Below are 19,253 nucleotides of genomic sequence, written 5' to 3' on the forward strand. Positions count from 1 at the left end.
TGGGCAATATTTATCAAGGACAGTAGGAAAAGGACTTATGTTGGACTTAAGAGTGCTGCGTGCGCGAGCATTTGGTAGATTCCAGTGGTTGAACTTGGGAGTGGCCAGGGGGCGTGACGAGATGGTCTGGTGGTCCCAGCCGTTTGATGTTTGGTCTGGTGGTCCGCCACTCATGCTAATAAGTACCTACTTCCTGGGTAGTCTTGCCTGGTGGTTGAGGCTGGTACGTGTTTGGCAGTCAATCGCAGCAGGCAACCCATCATGTGTTTTTACTTTTCACAACATGCAGACACATAATAGTATGTTGCATTACAATCATATAAGAGAAATGTCTAATTATACATCTGTTTGGTTTTATTGGAGAATTTTTCCTACTTGCTAAGAGTCTAATGTAGCCCAGAGATGAGAGTAAATTGGCTGGCCAAATTTGTGACTGTTTGTATGGTTAGACGAAAAAAGGAACAAGTTGGCCTCAATGTTTCAAATAGGCACACATCACTGCCGCTCAGGTCATACCAAAGCATGAGATGTCGGCTGAGCTGATCCGGCCGGGCAGTTGGCTCAAACCAGAAATCGAAATAAATTGTGTCAAGTCAATGTAATACAGGACACATTCTCAGTTAGTGGTCAGGTACTTGACATGTCTGGTAGACCAGACCCCACCCAGCTGCCCTAAGTTAGGTACCTAGGTACTTGCTTGGCTTGGGTTTGGGCGTCTGGTCTGATCTGACCTGCCAGGCTGCGTCTGGAACATCCCACATGCCCACAACTCGGTGCAAGTTATTGCCTGCCACAACCAGACCAGATCCGAAGATCCGCCGGTAAGAGAGAGTATCAGACCTACAACTCATTTTCTGCCCCCCATATCAATCGTTTACTGTATCCAGTATCGCTTTTTACTTGCAAATCTCAAGGGCTCGTTCCCGCTCTCTTTTCGGATAGCAACAGCTGGGACATAATCTTGGCCCATGTTATCAGTTGAAGTCGGGCAAATCACTCAGTCAGGTACTATCTAGCTCTGCTCGAATCCCGTAAGTTTTGTCACCGATGTAGGCTTGTGTCTCGCCTCTGCAGCAACAGGTTCCAGCAGCGAATTGCCGGAACCAATTCTCGTCCAAGTCACCGTCTAATCTCGAAATCGCATATAGTAATAATCAACCGCAATCGCTCTTCGATTTGCACTGAATCTTCTCGCTTCACGAGCCAGCAGCGCAACCAACCGCAACCATGCCGCAACAACTTGCGCCGAAAGAAGCGGCGCAGTTCCGGCAAGTCATCCGCAGCTACGAAGATAAGCAGTATAAACGTGGGCTCAAGACGGCAGACCTCATATTGAAGAAAAATCCAAAGCATGGAGACACAATGGCCATGAAAGCTCTGATCCTCAACAGCCAAGGGAAAACTGATGAAGCATTTGCGCTGGCTAAGGAGGCGTTGACCGCTGACATGAAATCGCATATCTGTTGGCATGTCTATGGACTTCTCTATCGAGCGAACAAGAATTTCGAAGAAGCAATTAAGGCATACAAGTTTGCCCTGAAACTGGAACCCGAGTCGACGCAGATCCAGCGAGATTTGGCCATTCTCCAAATTCAGATGCGGGATTACCAAGGGTACATTCAAAGTCGAAATGCTATGCTGCAAGCTCGCCCGCAACTGCGCCAGAGTTGGACGGCCCTTGCCATCGCCAACCACCTTGCCGGTAACCTCTCCGAAGCCGAAAACGTCCTGACCACGTACGAAGGGACTCTCAAAACGACCCCGTCGCGAAACGACATCGAGCACTCTGAAGCTGTCATGTACAAAAACTCGTTGATTGCTGCGCAAGGAGACTATGAGCGTGCCTTGGAGCATTTAAACACTGCTTGCAAGCATAATCTCGATCGCCTTGCTGTGATGGAGAGTAGAGCAGAATTTCTGGCTAAATTAGGTCGCAACGAAGAAGCTGCTGCTGCCTATCGAGCCCTTCTGGATCGAAACTCCGACCACGCAGTGTATTACGAGAAGTTGGCGTCTGCATTAAATATCCCCCAAAACGATTTGAGGGCACGAAAAGCGCTGTATGATGAGTATTCGGAAAAGTTCCCTCGTTGTGATGCAGCCAAACGAATTCCCTTGGATTTTTTATCTGGTCAGCACAGCCAAACCTTTCAAGTCCATTTGACCCCCCAAACAAGATACTAACAGCAAGCAGGTGATGAATTTGGTCAAGCCGCTGAAGCCTATCTCACACTGATGTTCAACAAGGGAGTTCCCTCCACTTTTGCAAACTTGAAGCACTTGTACTCTGATTCAACCAAGAAAGGCTGCCTCGCCTCTCTTGCGGAAAAATATTTGCAGTCTGAGTCCACCTCGTCAACCAGCAAAGATAAAGGAGAAGCTGCAGCGCTCTACTTCTTAGCACAGCACTACAACTACCATCTCAGCCGAGATTTGACAAAAGCCATGAGTTACATCGAAAAAGCCATCGAAAAGGACCCCAAGAGCGTTGATTTTCACATGACAAGGGCAAGAATTCTAAAGCACGGCGGTGAAATTGAGAAAGCCTCGGAGATGATGGACATTGCACGAAAACTTGACCTGAAGGATCGGTACATCAACAGCAAGGCCGCAAAGTATCAGCTTCGAAATAATGAAAATGAACGCGCGCTCAAGACAGTCGGTCTGTTCACACGGGCGGATACGGTCGGTGGCCCTTTGGCAGATCTTTTGGATATGCAATGCGTCTGGTATCTTACAGAGGATGGAGAGTCTTATGCTAGACGAGGAAACATCGGCCTCGCCCTCAAACGATTTCACGCTGTAGCCAACATTTTCGATGTTTGGCAAGAAGATCAGTTCGATTTTCACTCCTTCTCCCTAAGAAAGGGCCAGATCCGAGCTTACGTTGAGATGATTCAATGGGAGGACCATGTTCGCGACCACCCGTTTTATGCGCGTGCTGCGCTTGATGCTATCAATTTGTATGTGGAGATGTCAGACAAGGCGTCCGCCAACGGGGTTAACGGTGTGAGCGATGAAAATGGAGATGATGCATTGGCGAAGAAGAAGGCTGCCAAAAAGGCAAAGAAAGAGCTTCAACGGCTGGAGAGAGAGGCGGCCGATAAGCAAGCTAAACAGGATCCGAACAAAGGTGGCCAGGTTGGCGACGCCAAGAAGAAGGATGATGACCCGTTGGGACTGAAGCTTGCTGCCACCAGCGAACCTCTCAGCGAGGCCATGAAATTTCTCAGCCCGCTGCTGCAAGCGTGCCCTAAGAGCATTGACGCTCAGCACGCAGGTTTTGAGGTTTATATCCGTCGACGTAAGTGACTAGACAATCAGAGGCACTCACTCAGCAATGGTTAGCTTAAGTTGTGACTAACCTGTGACAGGAAAACTCATCCCAGCCTTGCGATGCCTGAAACTTGCTGTGGCTATCGATCGGTCGAACTCCAAGACTAAGGCGCAAGTTTCGACCTTTGAAACCGCTTTGACGTCGGCATCTGATTTGCCACAAAAGTTGTCAGAAGTATTGACTGCCGAATTCAAAGCTCTGTGAGGTCGTAATCCTGGATCGTCAACGATGGACTGGGATTGCACTTTGAACTCGTTTCTAGCGGCAGGAGTGGTAGGATCGAGCTGGCCGAGAGTTTTTTGAGAAGCGATCACCTGGCGATGGAAGTTCCAGTAGCATGGGTTGGGGTTTTCGTTCCATTGATAGTACCGGCGTCAACAGGGAGGGTGAAGTCTGGCTGGGCAACTGCAGCTCGTCGGTTTGTGACGCAGCGTCTTGCTCTGAGGGCATTCTGGGATAGCAAAAGTGCCGAGAAATTGTGAGTAAAGCTGCATTTATTTTTCTAACACGATAACGAAGCACGTTGGTCTGCATCGGGGCATTTCATGTATTTCATGCATTTCATTGGGCTGGTCACCTCTTGGGCCGGAAAATACACAGCGCGAGAGGTTAACAACCATAGCTGTACTTGCTGCGCACAAGGGGCCGTGTTGGGTTGGATGGGTTGAAGAAAAGGGAATATTAGAGAAGTTATACAAAGGGGATCAAGAGAAGCAAGTATCAGCCAATACGGACTGGTATGAACAAAGTCGACAATACTGGTTTCTGGAAACGGTATCCAAGATGACATGCAACAGCCAGTCGTGAGTTCAATCTGCTCTAGCGCTGCAGCTTGGGGTGCTTGTACATCATCGATCTTGATGAATAGATACTCTGCTCCTTAGATGAGAACTTTGAGGACAAATCGCTACTGCTGCATACTGTACGCAGACGCTGTGATATTCAAGACATGTCTTCAATGATCCTAAACATTCGCTAATCAATTCCAATCGTTGGATTAAAAGCCTCGTTGGGAAGGGGCCAGTCAGAGGTCCGGTCGTCTTCGACATATCAAATCTGCCGTGTAGAACCCACACTAGTTGAATACAAGACCGATATAGGAATATCACAATGTGCACTGTGGATCGGATTTATTGCCTACTGGCCAGCCAGAATAGGTACCTAGGCATGTACTGGAGTCTTTTCTCGTGAAGCCGTGACCAGGCTGAGTTGAAGTCTGATTTGAGGATTGACCAGATATGATATTGAACTTCAGATTGACATCTTTTGCAGCTCGTACGGACTTACCAATGTCGGTTACTCTAACCGCGTTGTGATTCAGCAGCTATTAGTGGAGCTGACGTTCTAATTTAGACAGAAATACCCATTCGATCCATGTCTCATGTTGCCTGTGGCTGACGAATACGCGTCGCTGTGTCTAGCTGTGTCGATACATGTTAACAGCCTGGTAGGATCAAATGTCTAGGGATCTAGTCACTCCAGAAAGCCTGGCTTGTTTGCTCCATGTCAAACTTGAATGTCGTGCCGAGGATGCCGCGCAGGCCGAAGCACTAGACCAGACGAATTGACCAGTGGCCATTCATGATTGATTAAATGGCCATGTCAAGTCAAGTCCAGGGAGATCCACCCTGGCATCAAATGGAGCCATTCAAATGGAGCCAGGCACTTGACGTGGAGACCATTAGCTCCGCGGACATAGGGCAACATTGAATGATGGGGACATGGACCAGACCTGAGATGCCTGGGCAGGTTGAGCACCAGACACATGCATGCATGCATGCAGGGACCGTGGTCGGGCCGGGGACAACATTGAACCCGTTGACCATTGAGCAGAGCCAGGCTGGACATGGACAAATGCGCCGAATGGCCACAAAAGTCTAGTTGACCTGGACCTGGCATCATCTCCAAGACTCATTCATGTCCTGAGAAAATTTATCCCCTTTCCGCGGCGAGTTTCTGGAGCTTCGTGTCTCGTGTCCCTATCGCTGCGCGTTTTCTTTTCTTTTCCTTTTTTCCTTCTTTGCTTTTTTTGTGTTCCAGTCGGTTCACCCTCGCTCCTTTCTCTTCTCCGTCACTCGTTTAAATTGCTCCAAGATTCCACTACCGCACAAGTCGATCGGATGGGGCGCAGTTGATTGGGGCACAGCAATCCTTGACATGCTACAGACCTAACTGGACTGCTTTAGATCAACCCTCCGACGGAAAGCAAAGACTGTGGAAAAGTCCAAGCCAAGTTTCTCTACCATTTAACGCAAGCCGTGATATCCTGGGCTCTCTCCGGCAAGCTTGCGTGTGTGTGTGCGTTCTGTTGGCATCAAGCTCTGTTCTACTTTGTGTCACCTGTTCACTCGTTTGAGCATCGTTTCCCCTTTCTTCCCTTTGGTTGGGACAGCCCTCATATCTTGGCGCCCTGTATTCAACATTGAAGCAACCTGGAAATAGCTATAATGGAAAACGGAGATAGTCCTGTTCGCCCAAACGGGGACGTGGTGTATCTGAGTTTAGAAGGGAAGAGAGCTTTGTCTATATCTCCCAGCGACGACTTTCTTACACTTTATGGTAAGAATTTGATTTCACTCATATTTGTGCGTTCTGGCATGTGATTGACATTCGACAGAACCAATTCCCAAAAATAAGCTTCGCTCAGCTTGCAGATCCATCGTGACAGGTTAGCACCACTCCCATAGCACGTCTAAACGCCAAAAAGGCGAGAGATTATCTGACATGGATCTTAGATGCTTCTGGGAAACGACGGGTACCACTTTATAACATTTTATGGATAGAAGCCAGCAACGGGCATCTCTGTATTGACTACGCTGCACATGCGTCGAAAACCTCCATCAAGCTGGAGAAGTGGACTTTTGCGCTTATAAAGGGAAACGAATCTCCTGGGGGTCAAGTACCGGAAGAATTTGCTGCCAATATACTTGCACGGGCATACGGGGACTCACAGCTTCGGAAACGGGCATATGTCCTTATCAACCCCCATGCCGGTCCGGGTGGTGCTTTGCGCAAATGGAGCAGCGATGTCAAGCCGCTTTTCGACGCAGCCCGTATGAGCTTGGACGTCGTCACGTTGAAACGGGGCGGGGAGGCCGTGGGCTTGGCAGAAAAGGTCGATATTGACAAGTATGATACTATAATGGCATGTTCCGGCGATGGCACTCCTCACGAAATATTCAATGGCCTGGCAAAGCGTCCCGATGCCTCCCGCGCTTTGGCAAAGATCGCCGTCAGCCATATTCCCTGCGGCTCAGGTAACGCCATGTCTTGTAACCTTTATGGTTCTTACCGACCTTCTTTCGCAGCATTGGCAATAATCAAGGGCATTGTCATGCCGCTCGATCTTGTATCTATTACTCAGGGCGATCGTCGCCTCGTCTCATTTCTTTCTCAGTCACTTGGAATTGTTGCTGAGAGTGATCTTGGGACTGAACATCTTCGCTGGATGGGCGGTTCAAGATTCGAGGTGGGTGTTTTGATGAGAATATTTCGACGTCGGTGTTACCCGTGCGATGTTGCTGTCAAGGTCGAAGTTGGTGACAAAAACGACATCAAAGCTCATTACAAACGGCACACGAGCGACGCTGGCATCAAGCAACCATCTGTGGCTGCCACTACAGGTCATGACAATAGCAAGGGTCTCCCAGAGTTGAAATATGGCACAGTCAACGGCCCGTTGCCTGATGGTTGGGAGCTGATCAAGTATGACAAAATTGGCAACTTTTATTGTGGCAATGTAAGAGGATTCCGTCAATGCGGCAAGCTTTCCGCTGCTGTATAAATTTGTGACTAACATCTTTGCAGATGGCTTACATGGCGCCGGACGCAAACTTCTTCTCTGCTGCTGTTGCCAGCGACGGCTGCATGGATCTCGTCACTGTTAATGGAGATCTCTCCCCTATCACTGCCACGAAGCTCTTGTATTCGGTCGAATCAGGAAAATTCTTTGATAACCCACACGTCCAGTACAAGAAGATTTCTGCATATCGCATTACCCCAAGAGACCAAAAAGATGGTTATATCAGTATTGATGGTGAGAGAATTCCGTTCGAGCCTTTCCAGGCCGAAATACATCAGGGCTTAGGAAGAGTCATCTCCAAGAGAGGGATATTCGAAGCCGCCGGCCCTACAGACTGGGACAAAGTGAAGCTGGCAGACAGACTACATGCGTAGGCAGAGGTTATGGTTGGCGCACCACCATGCCATTGGCCATTTCACACTAGCCGATGGTTTATTGAAGGTAGCGTTGCAAGGAGTTTGATACCCAATTTCATCACATCATGCCAATTAAGCGTTGTTGCTGCTACGAGCACTCCAACTGTTGTCATTTTCTTAGTCTTATCTGATCTTATACATGGTTGAAGAAGAATAAATACCAAGCCAAAGTCGTCAGCCAAGGAACCTGTATTTCCCAAGAATGGTAATCACGGCCCGCGTGCTGCAGTATGGAGAGCCCACTGCGTATACTGCAACCTTTCTGGATGGCCACCAGACTTCTATGGGTACCAGGACATATGTGGTCAAGTTGCTTGAGTAGAGAGGGGGACCAGCATGAAAGAGTACGGACATGAAGCTTATAGATCAGCTCAGGTCGGCAGTCTCTTTCGGTGAGTTCTGAACTGTGCGATTCACGTCTAGATGGTCTTTGCCCTAGAAGCAACCGGCGGACGTCAGCAGGGTATGGCCGTGGTCTCTCATGTTTACTAGTACTAGAGGGTTCGAGGTTCAGATAAGATAAAGCTTTGGAGGTTTGGAGGGGCACCCACCCAGACAGACTGCCCACTTCAATGTTAAGGCACCACTGTTCCACTGTTTGAACTCCACACAAGTTCTGTTCGCTTGCATGCTTTCGTTGACGACCAGCTGTCCATTCTCGCTCATTTGGCGCCGTGGCTTACGAATTAACGGAACAAGTAATGCCTAAATAAGCTTCTGTTCAGTGATCGGGTCTGCAAAGTTGGTGCATGATGCCTAATCGAAGCGGCAGGGCTCCAGCCAACCCATGGGGCAGACTCAAGCCGGTAGAGCAAGACCCTCTGGAGAGCATGGGATTGCTGTCCAAGGGGGACACACGGTAAGCCTCCACATGGAATCAAACATGGGGGATATATTGTGGTCGTGGCTAACATAAAATCTAAATGTAGACTGCTCGACTATAAGACACAAGAGAAATTCTACACGACGATTGTGGACAGGTACATGAAGTTCTGCTCCGACGCAGGACAAGGTGACGAGCTTCTTCGCCGATTCTCTTCCCTTCACATTCACACAAGCACTATACCAAGTATACAAGAACAGACGCCAAAATCGTCCCTTAGTACGACTGAAGCTCCCCATCTCGTTCTGCCCGAGGACGCCTCAAGCGCTGACGGATTGACAAATATTTTATCGGCTCTGCGAAAACTCAGGGAAGGTATCGTCGCGTCAAAACGCGTCGACGATTTCGCAGCACAGGCTTACCTCTTTTGCATACGTTTATCTATTCTGACTAAGCAGCCAGAGTCATACCATGCCGCTATATTACATCTGCTGAGTGTGATTCATACCAAGAATCCTCTTACGCCTTTGGAAGTTCGGGAAGTGGTTGGGTATCTTGTGCTGGACACAGCGTGTCGTAGGCGGCAGCTGGCGGAAGCAATTGCAATTCGCCAGAAGTTTGCATTGAAAGACGACAAGGTCCACGCAGCTCTACAAGCCATTATACATGACAATTATGTTCTGTTCAGGCGAGTTCAGAGAAATGTAGATGGACATAGAGCTCGATTGATGGAGTGGGCGGAGAGAGATATCAGAGTGCACACCCTCAAATGTTTGGGAAGGACGTATTTTTCTGTGGATTTGAACTTTCTGGAAGACGTCACAGCATCAAAATGGGAAGAGTTGACGAGTCGCGATGGCGTCGGATGGGAGCTGGACAAAGACAGGGTGACCATCAGAAAGATCAAGGCTCGCTGAGGCACTTGTCTTTGAGAGTGCTTGCCAAAGAAATAGTGTCGTTTTCGGCTCCATGGCGTCGTGTTTGCTCGGAAGGATATCGCCTCGACAAACCGATACTCTCTCTCTCTCCCTCCCTCTCTCTCTCTCTCTCTCTCTCTCTCTCTCTCTCTCTCTCTCTCTCTTTTCCAACGTGCCCCGAGTGGATGGATGCCTGGCTAGCCTTCTCTCACTGTCTCAAACAGCGCAGCCTTCTGCCAGGTAAAATACATCTTGATATTGATCCGGGTTTTTGTTTCTCTATCAGCCAAATTCGTTCTTCGGTATACAGGCGATTGACTTTATGATAGGACAGTGGCACATTCAGTTGTGTTTGGCGGAAAATACAAATCTGGTAGATAGCGCAGAAGTGGCATGACTTTGAGGATTTTATGGCCATAATCATGAGATGAGGAGGGTCGGTTCCGTGTTTGTCCGAGGACGTTTGAACATCTGCTCAAGTTGGGATAGGCGAAGTTCAAAGCCGGGTCCAGCCGAGGACCATCCATAGAGAGTCTGGTGGGCAGGTGTGAGGCGGGGTGATGGGGGATCAAACGGCCGGGGTTGCCCAGAACAGACCAGACCAGACCACGCCAGACCACGCCAGACCAGTCCCCCAACATTTGCCAGACAGAATCAATGGACAGACATTTCGACCTCCACTGTTAGCTTGTATCACATGGCCGCATCAACGATCAGGCTCAACTTTGACGTTCAATGTTGACAATTATCGTGCTACTGTCGTATTTGCAGGTAGCAATAAAGTAACCGAAGAAGTCTGGTGATTTTGTCCCATGGAGTCTTGGAACCAAAAGCTACCAGACTGGCTCGCCCCTAATTGTCCCCTTCCAGTCCCCATCCAGTCCCCATCCAGTCCCGTAATGTTCTGTACCAGACATGCATGTGTATCATTCGGGCCAAGCCGCGGCTACCAGACACTCTGGCAGATCGTGTGTCACAAAAACCCCTCTCTACTTCCCCCTGTGCTTGGCCAATTTCCTGCCGGGATGGGCATGATTCCATGTCCGGAATGGTTCAAGTTGCTTGATGTGTTTGGTTGGGCAACGGAATAGACGGGATAGACCAGACGGGACTGGCTGGTCACTTGCCAGGGCCAAGCATCTTCCTGTTTCAATGTTCCAGAACGACAGGAGCCAAATGTCTTGAACCTTCAATTGTTTCTCTCCTTTCGTCCATGCTCCGTCGTCTCTCCCGCTTCTCACCTCCAGTCAGCCGTCATCATACCACTCGAGAGGCGAACCACCCGCAAGCTCACAAACGCGTCATTTTCCTTTAGGGCTCATAAAATCTGGTACCCAACGACAATACCGACTACCCGGGTTCTCATTAGCAGCAGTATATGACACTCGGGGAGAACATGCTCACTTGTCCTTGACATTAAGTGAGCGGCATACTTGGCATTCTAGTCACCAACTTGACATTTTCTCGATTACGACTTGCAGTCTCCATATGCCACTATCCTTCAATATCTCAGCTGTGTAGCATGACACGCGCAATGACTCTCACAAGACAATTCTCTACATCTGCCAGGGTGCACCCGAGCATCCTCCCGCATCTGCGACATTCTCGACGTGCTCCATTCCGTTGGTAAGTATTCTATCATACTTTGAATTACGGCGGTCGTGCACTGTGGGCTCCAATGAACAGACGTTGGTTACTTTCAAATGTCGATTTCGCCTCAAAGTTGGAGTGAAGCTCTGTTAGCCCAGTAGACGTCGTAACTTCATACCATCATATAACTAGAGCTAAGTTGGTTAAGTTTCTGACCACGAATAGGTTCAAATCCATTCTTATATTGTGCGGTGCAGGGTACATGGCCAAGTTTGGCATCGACAGAGCCCGAGAACGTCGTATAGCGGACATTGTTGCAGCCGAAAAAGATGCTACTGAGTTACAACGTCGGAACAACGCACTTTTAGATGTGTATGGAGACAGGTCTAGCCTTGAAGAATTGGAAAAAGCGGTTCAGTTTTACGAAAAGAAGTAGCGCCTGCATTTCTTAAGGCTGCCTGGAGCACGCAACACCAGAACAAATATTCACAGAAACGATTGGGGATGCGGACGTCCTACACCGTCACATACAATTGCAAAACTCTGACATATCAAACTATAATTACGGCTGCACAGGATTGGAGGCTATGTCAAATGCTGAAGAATGGCTTTCAAGCCTGTGAGGGTGGACCTCTTTGTTTTGGGACACGCGGCTCAATCCAAGAATGGCCCATTCTGTACCAGCAGGATTAGGCAAACTTGCAGTCAACCAAGCCCGTGTTTGGCTGTGAGAGTCTCAAAGAGCAGCCACCCTCAAACATAAAAGAATAAGGACCATTCATTGAATCGTCACGTCTTTGGGGATGCGAGAATGAGATACGGTCAGCCGTCTGTCCCAACTCACCAAAGCATACATACTCGCATTTCCATGGAGAGAGGAGATGAGTTTCTACGTGCCTTCCTTCCTACCTAGGTAGATAGGTCGGTGTTGGTGTATTCGTATTCAACCCAACGAGGCACTTGCATACCACGAAATCGCATTGTCCTACATCACAGTTCATTAGCACAAACTTGGTGGTACAATCGTGCCTCATCAGGAACCGCAAATTGTTGTTTCGGTCATCTTGAACAGGCATTGGAGGTATCTATGCTCCCGGCTGTGATGTACATAAAGGATCATCAACATGGAGCGGGGCCGGCAAGATTATCGCATGGAACACGAACTACATCTCTGTCAACCATTTGCAGAGGGCCCAAGGCACTTGACAGTAAAAATTTGGACCGCAGCAAACACGCCGCAGAAGTAGACTGATTCTGGTCGTTATAGCTAGCACAGTTGAGCAAGTTTTTTGAGTTCATTTTGTTTATATGTACTCCATCAGCTAGGTTTCTTGATTCATTAACCGGGTCACAAACCTACAACGTAACGAGAGCAATTTAGGTAGAAGATATCAACCCCTTCACAATGATACACCATCAGGCATCAGTTCTACCATTAGCGAATCAGTGCCTTGTTTTTTCGCCGCTATTACATGGCCAGTTGGAAGCCAATAGCCAACACAATCGCTGCTCAGGTTGAAATCGAGGTGATATGGGATGCACCGCTGGTCTTTTCCTTGGCATTGGGTTGAACACAAGCAACTTCTGGGGTCGCTGCCATGCCAGACTCGGCGGAAGGACCGAAAACAGTAACAACGAGCATGGGGAGACCGGCTGCGGTTCCAAAGGCACTCGCATCACCATCAACGCGGTGGAAGAATGTCGAAATTTTGCCAAACATGCTGGAAGCATTACGGGCTGTCAAGCGACAACAAGACAGGCGATACGTGGTTAGCCAAGGCATTTCAGTGGCTAAATCAAGACGGCCCATCTCGGTTTTGGGGTATGTAGGGGGAACTTACATGAAAGAGACAGGGCTTTGGCAGATTTCTCATCAAGATTCCTCAGACAGCCGGGCGTAGTGCTATATGCTTTGCATCCGCTCGTGGCAGAGTTCCTGGCAGCATTTTTCTTCAGGTCATCAATACACTCAGAGGAGACAAGATTATTGCAGCTATCCTTCTGTCCAGAGAAATACGCAGCGGCACTAGTAGCCTTGACGTTGAATGCTCATGTACAGAAGTGCCAGCTGCTATCAATCGTTCTATTGCTCGGCGAAGTGATTGACATAACCGTGGCTGTAATATTGCCATTCGGCCCCTTTACATCGTCCTTTACATTGATAGTAAGTTGCCACCCATCCTGTTCCGAACTAGGATAGGCCTTGGATATGTTGAGGCCTGTGAATTTGGAAGTACTAGTATTAGCCGGGAAGTTGGCAATGTCTTTCCAGGCGTCGGCAGACACATCAGTGGCACGGTCGCCAATGACGCTTACATTGTCCGCGGCGGCGAGGGTATTAACGCTAATAATGAGGGACACTGCCACGAAGTTGATTCGCATTGTTGCACCCAGAAGGGATACCAACTACAGTCATTCACAGGCGCGGATTTTCGTAGAGTAGACTTGGCCTTTCACCAAGTTATCTATCAGATGGCACTAGAAGTCTGGAAGATTTTGAGGTTAGTCAGATGTATACAGGCCGATCATAACATCATCTGCTCAAGGAGTGATGTATGCGAAGTATGCTTAATGCGGCTTATATAGCTTGATGACAAGTCCAAAATTTCCAAGATATTTGGCCTGGAGTAATTAAAATGAAAGCGGATCAAGTGATTTGTCTTGATTTCCCTCCCCGTTAGAGTTATGCTCTCGGCGACAAAAGAAGGGCGTGAGGGCAACCAGGCCAGGGAGGCAGCGACCCAAGTATATATACCAGACACTTTCTGATGCCCAACTGCACACAACCACCTGGCCCTTCGCTAATGTCAAGTCAACCCGAATGTGTCCTGGATTCCCTTGGTATTCGATTCTGTGGCCACTCTGGATGGGCCGGTCCCCCAGTCAGGTACAGCTACTCGTCTACACGGTCTGGTGTCCCGTCTGGGATCCCGTGTCTTGGGATCCGTGTCTTTCTCACCACAACCACCCACGTGCGTGAGACTCGTTCAACTGAATGTTAAAGCCTGATTCCCAATTTCACATGCCTTTACCTGAGTGGTTGGTTGCGTCCTCCGTGAGAGGCCAACACCACCAACACACACATTTCTTCGGATTGCTCTGGTTGTATTAACATGCCAAGATGGATAATCGAACAACACTCAGCCAGACCCGGTTCACATTGGTTCTCGCGTGTCTTGGCCTGGAGCTAACTCCTCAAAGGTACCCTCTCAAACTGTAGGGATTAGCGTCCCTCCAATCTTGAGCAACGAATACATATTGTACGCATGCTGTACGGTGAAGTATACCTAGGTAGGCAGGGTGTGGCGTGACATTCTTGGAGACGATCGACTTTCTCTGTGTTGTGGCTGGCTAGGCACTTACCATCAGTTTTCCAACACCTTCTCGCCGTACATAACATCAAATGTAGGGTCAGCTGGTTCATTCATGAACATGTCCATCGGATTTCTGTTGTCAAGCAAGTTAGCTTCGTCTTAGCGTCTTGGCTAATAACCAAGGTTCACAAAACAGGCTGAATTCCAAACCCCAAAGTGTAGAGAATAAGTATCGTCAGCTAAGCCCATGAAGGAACAATGATCCTCTATCTACAAAAGACAGACAGACTTCGCAGTCCGGATGCGGATCTAGTTTGGAAGCAAGTCGCAACATTGTGATTTCAGTCACTCAATTTTCACGCTCATTTAGGAAAATGAAGGAAACTTGTAAGACTACACATTTCTGCAAAACCTGTTTTCATTGTAGATTTGTTTGCAACGTTGGTGTGCCGATTCGCCCATGGGAAATCCAGATCAGATATCCCGATGTCTAACCTCCTTTCCAGTACTCCCACTGGTAGTCGTTTGAGTTTTAGACTGCGACAGTAAGCTAAACAGGACTCACCCATTAATTTACCACAAAAACCTCCTACACTTAGAGCTGCCACATAAACAACGTGTCATGTCCTCAATCGAGTCCTCTGGCTCTCCAAAGTCTTCGCTTGCTCCGTCCACGTAGTCAAAGGTTAGTTCTTCCCCTTTCTGGATATCCTTTATGGCAAAGAGAGCAAGATCATGTATGTGTTTGTCCGCATGATCCCCAACGCGTGCGAAAATACGCATGTTGGGGTCACAGGAGTGGTTAATGAACCGGGTAGGTCCAGACATAAATTCACCATCCACCTCAAGAGGAGGTCCGCTAAGTCGGGCATCCAGCGATTCAGGATCCGTAAATTTATCAAGTGCGAATAGATATACGTCCTTTCTTCGAGATACAACAGAGGCGTCTCGGCGTCGATCTGCTTCGGCGGATGTGATGATTTCGCCCAGGTATCGGTCGACAAACTGACCCTTCTTGATTGACTCCTGGGTTCGAACGCCTACAGACGGCGGTCAGTGGGGTGGCTGCTTCATGACGGAAGGCTGCAATTAATCTAGCTTACCCCATCCACGGTCTGGCGTGCGGAAGATTTGGAGAGGTACCGTGCGTCCACGTTCGACCACCCGGTTTGGACAACTGGGGGAGCAGGAACACCCTTGGTGGCATTCATACAGGGGCAGCTTGGATGTGACGAGTTTAGATCGTAGTATACCAGCCTTGGTCCCATGCATGTGGTAGGCATAAGCCTTCTGCGGCGCTGCTGGCGCTCTTATGGTTGAGTTGAATACATCCTGATCGTCTGAGACGTCTTCGTCGGCTTCCTCTTGGTCAAGGTCTGAGAGGCATAGGCAGCCCGCATATTGGCAGTCGTCGTGGTGAACACAGGCGCAACCGCTTCGAAAACTTAAGTCAGCGGCTGATACGCCAGCGCCAAGGACTACCTCGTTGATGAAGCGGAAGTTTTGCGGAAGCGTCTGAGTGTCAACGTCGTTGACCACTGTAATTGGAGCAGTCTTGTGTGTTGGGAAGGACCGAAGTTGGCACCAGTGACATTGGTCCTTTTCATCCTCGTTGCTCTGTTTGTCCCAATTGTTTTGCCATCGTTAGCCACCGGCTGCTCCGTCCCAAAGAAAAAGAAAAAATAGTGGTTTTACTTGACCTCGGGTTGGCCTTCATTCGTGCAGTTTACAGGGAAGTAGACAGCTGCTGAAGACTTACATCCTGACCATGGTGGAAGAAATGTCTTCTCGTGGCAGCCTCCATTTTGCGAGCTAGACATTTGGGTGGTTCAGAAAATGAGAGTGGCAGATGGTAGAACGAGATGATACAAACCTAAAGTATGTGGGATGGGCGGGTTAGCAAAAGCAATTCAGAGCAGCGGAAACGTTATCTGAAAGTACTTTGTCACCATCCATCCAAATTGTGCTTTGTTAGGGTGCAGTCATGTCATTGTAACCAACGCGATGGTACCAGTTGACAGATGCGGGTGGCGAGTGCGGCCAGGAAAGCTGGAATCCAGGATTAAACGTAGAATAACGAACGAAATTTCGTATATATATATAAAAGTATTGCCCGAAAGCGATTTGCTTGCAGTTTGGTGGACGATGCTGGAAAATCCCGGATCGCGTTGTGGCTAGGGGGTTGATGATACTGTTGAGATGACACAACTCGCACCAGACTCATATTCGAAGACATAGCCGAGTACCTAGGGTAGGGTGGCCACCTGCCTACATACCTACGTACCAACCTATCACCGCCAAGGTACTACTACCCGTTCAAATCCCATGCGTTCCTTGGCAGTTGCAGCCAGTTGTTTTTTCGTGCCTTGTCGACGAACCGGTTTTCATTCCATGCTGCTAAAGTACCTACATGTGAATATACTTTTATTGACAGTAATGGATCAAGAGTACCTTGACCTATGGCACATGGCGCGACCTGGCCGACTGGCAAGGTGGCACTGATACTAAGTACCAGACTCCGTGTCAGCTCGCAATCAGTCCTAGAGCTCTTAAAAGCTCGGTCTGGATGCTTGGGCATGGCTACAGTAATTACTGGCTGGTTGTCAGCATTTGACTTCAAGCTTCTACTTGGTACATGTAGGTTCAGATCATTGACCCCAGCCAGCTTGAGATTGGCAATGAGCCACGCTCGGTCATACACCAGTTGACATCTCTCCGCCCAAGATACGTCAGGCAGCCTGCCTCGATAGAAGCAACCTCGAACCACTTGCGCCTGGCCAGACTGTTCAGCTCTTGGATGCCACGTTTTTTGTTTAAGTCGGCAGCCTTCCTGACTGCCCACCAGCCTACCTACCATGTACCTACCTACTTAGGTACCTAGGTAGGTACTCAAGTAGGCACCTAGGTACCTAGGTAGGTAGCCTGCGCAATTGCAGCCATCTCCCAGCCTTTGTGAGCAATTCCATGACATATCCAACATTCGGAACCTACAACCACTGGCAAATCTGCCCCAACCTGTCAAGCAGGCTCGTGCGAGTTTGAATTCCGAATCGAAGTCGGAATTGGAGTCAAGGTGAACAAGGGTCCAGATCATCCTTGAGCTCTCAAGTGCTAGCTGGAAAGCGCATCCTGCCCCGCGTTGCGCCTTGAAGTACGCACTTGCGTACGACCAATGTTCCCAACACCTCGACCTTCGATCCATCCACACATTAGAAAAACAACAACATCGTTTGGCCAACACAAATCACGGAAGTTCGTCTGCTGTCCAGTCTTTGGGGCTCTCCTCGCACGCGGACATCTCGGCAGCACTTTGCCTACTTTTTTATTTGTTTGTTTTTGGTTGTCGGCTGTTTTCATCGCTGTCTTGGAACACCATCATCCACTCTTGTGCTGAATTGTTGCTCACTCAGAGCTCGCCCACACAACTAACCATCTTGCATCCATTTAAATTGACATTTTGCTTCCTCCCCGTTACGAAAAGCACTTGCTGCATCCAGCACTTGCACTCGCGCATCTGGCAGGCACTGTCTATACGCTCGACTATGGTGAGAGCCACTCCTTTTAGCGACCACGCACCTTCGTATTGAAAGCTAACTCTTGTCAAGGGATGCTGTTTCTCTAGATCTACCGGGCCTAATTCGCCTTATCCCGGAGGTGCACCCAATGCCTCTGCTCGCCACATCAACCCCCCGCCGCTAACTCTACCAGAGAGCGTGCAAGCAGGCTCCCAAGTCTCTCCTGGTCGACGACATCGAGATCAAGGCCCTCTGGATGAGCATATCAATAAACCACTGAGGCGACACGTCTGGACATCAACGGAACGTCGATGGACGAGGCAGCAGCTGGACGATGAGCGAGCAGACTTTTTCGATACCCGAGTAACTGGGCGTCCGGAAATATGGCAAACAATTCGGGCTGCCGTATCCGTCTTGCAAGAGCCCGGTGGTGATAGTCCCGATGGACTAGCGACCGCCCAATCGATTCTATCCGCTGCCGAGATTTCATTGCCAACGGGAGATCTCGCGAATGGTGTCTACGACTCGCTCGGCAACTATTATCAGTTGCCACAATGGGTTGTTTCTGATCCCAGTAATATTTCCGCTCCCGGCGAAAGAGATGAAGAGCCCGAGATATCAACAACAGGAGAAGATGATTCCGCAAATGAAGACGTAGACTCTGGCTCACTTGTAGGGGAATCTGAAAGGCGACGGCACGAGAAAGGCAAACAAGTCATCGATGGGCAGACTGAGCTTAAGCTACGGGCCCGCCTCAGCGAGACTGGTAAAGATTTTCATATCTGCGTCAACAAGTCGGAGCCGGTGCGGAACGTGATCAGGAAGCTTGTTTGTGAAGCATCGGTATGTGTTCTTTCCTCGCCCCCAACCTTCCATTCCTCTTTCAACATTCGTGGCCATCCTCATCGAGGACAGGTCAGAGTTTGCTCACAGCGGACAAAGGGCTAATGCCATACATCCGCAGCTCCCCGATGGGAAGAGAATTAGAATTGCCTACATGGGCAAAATGTTGAAAGAGAACCAGTCTCTTGAAGCGCAGGGCTGGCAACCCGGACATGTCGTCAATGCCCTTGTTTTTAACAGAGCTTAGCATTCCTTGATGCAAGGCGTCTGCAACCCCCATTTGCTGGTGGTCTTGGTACAGCGATGAAATCGATTTTCATCAATTCAACTACCGAGTATATCTATAATTGCATCACATACCTAGCTGAGGTGTTTTGGTTTTTGATTGGAGAAGCGAGTTTTTGTTTTGAGCGAGTATTTTATTTCGATTATATACCCCCGTTTGACAATTGTACACCCTTGCTTGGACAAATTACGACAAGAACTCGTATCGGCGCTAGCTTCGCTCATCACCACAAAGAGATTTATGACAGATATTGAAGTTCAATAATTGCATTTCCACCAGTGCGACTGACCCCCAAGGCAACGTCTACAGTGGATATGGGCTTCCTTGGCAATGAGTGCGCACAAATGTTCTGCATCCAAATCTATGGACAGCTTTTTTGCGTGGCTATTACAGCCTCCCGTGCTCCCTTG

At 48.9% G+C, this 19,253-nt stretch overlaps 6 protein-coding genes across 6 annotated transcripts; 4 read left to right on the forward strand and 2 right to left on the reverse strand.

The window, feature by feature from the left end:
- Positions 1-1,227: 1,227 nt before the first annotated feature.
- Positions 1,228-3,541, forward strand: VFPPC_05460 (N-terminal acetyltransferase catalytic subunit; the record flags this gene model as incomplete). The annotated part of the gene is made up of 3 exons (XM_018284652.1): positions 1,228-2,131; positions 2,195-3,304; positions 3,375-3,541. 3 exons carry the CDS (start codon positions 1,228-1,230, stop codon positions 3,539-3,541), a joined length of 2,181 nt encoding a protein of 726 aa, XP_018141442.1.
- Positions 3,542-5,784: 2,243 nt separating this feature from the next.
- Positions 5,785-7,513, forward strand: VFPPC_05461 (sphingosine kinase; the record flags this gene model as incomplete). Its single annotated transcript, XM_018284653.1, has 4 exons — positions 5,785-5,896; positions 5,955-6,005; positions 6,073-7,076; positions 7,145-7,513. The coding sequence occupies 4 exons, from the start codon at positions 5,785-5,787 to the stop codon at positions 7,511-7,513; spliced, it is 1,536 nt and encodes a 511-aa protein (XP_018141443.1).
- Positions 7,514-8,307: 794 nt separating this feature from the next.
- VFPPC_13842 (hypothetical protein) lies at positions 8,308-9,295 on the forward strand (the record flags this gene model as incomplete). The annotated part of the gene is made up of 2 exons (XM_018291614.1): positions 8,308-8,414; positions 8,485-9,295. 2 exons carry the CDS (start codon positions 8,308-8,310, stop codon positions 9,293-9,295), a joined length of 918 nt encoding a protein of 305 aa, XP_018141444.1.
- A 3,100-nt stretch (positions 9,296-12,395) lies between these two features.
- On the reverse strand, positions 12,396-13,267 carry VFPPC_05462 (hypothetical protein; the record flags this gene model as incomplete). Its single annotated transcript, XM_018284654.1, has 3 exons — positions 12,396-12,622; positions 12,727-12,835; positions 13,031-13,267. The coding sequence occupies 3 exons, from the start codon at positions 13,265-13,267 to the stop codon at positions 12,396-12,398; spliced, it is 573 nt and encodes a 190-aa protein (XP_018141445.1).
- A 1,505-nt stretch (positions 13,268-14,772) lies between these two features.
- VFPPC_13843 (histone Lysine methyltransferase) lies at positions 14,773-16,003 on the reverse strand (the record flags this gene model as incomplete). The annotated part of the gene is made up of 3 exons (XM_018291615.1): positions 14,773-15,239; positions 15,303-15,816; positions 15,959-16,003. 3 exons carry the CDS (start codon positions 16,001-16,003, stop codon positions 14,773-14,775), a joined length of 1,026 nt encoding a protein of 341 aa, XP_018141446.1.
- A 1,738-nt stretch (positions 16,004-17,741) lies between these two features.
- On the forward strand, positions 17,742-18,662 carry VFPPC_05463 (ubiquitin supergroup; the record flags this gene model as incomplete). Its single annotated transcript, XM_022428459.1, has 3 exons — positions 17,742-17,744; positions 17,805-18,557; positions 18,657-18,662. 3 exons carry the CDS (start codon positions 17,742-17,744, stop codon positions 18,660-18,662), a joined length of 762 nt encoding a protein of 253 aa, XP_022284256.1.
- Positions 18,663-19,253: the final 591 nt, after the last annotated feature.

This window comes from Pochonia chlamydosporia, chromosome 5, assembly GCF_001653235.2.
Source record: "Pochonia chlamydosporia 170 chromosome 5, whole genome shotgun sequence".
Taxonomy (NCBI): domain Eukaryota; kingdom Fungi; phylum Ascomycota; class Sordariomycetes; order Hypocreales; family Clavicipitaceae; genus Pochonia; species Pochonia chlamydosporia.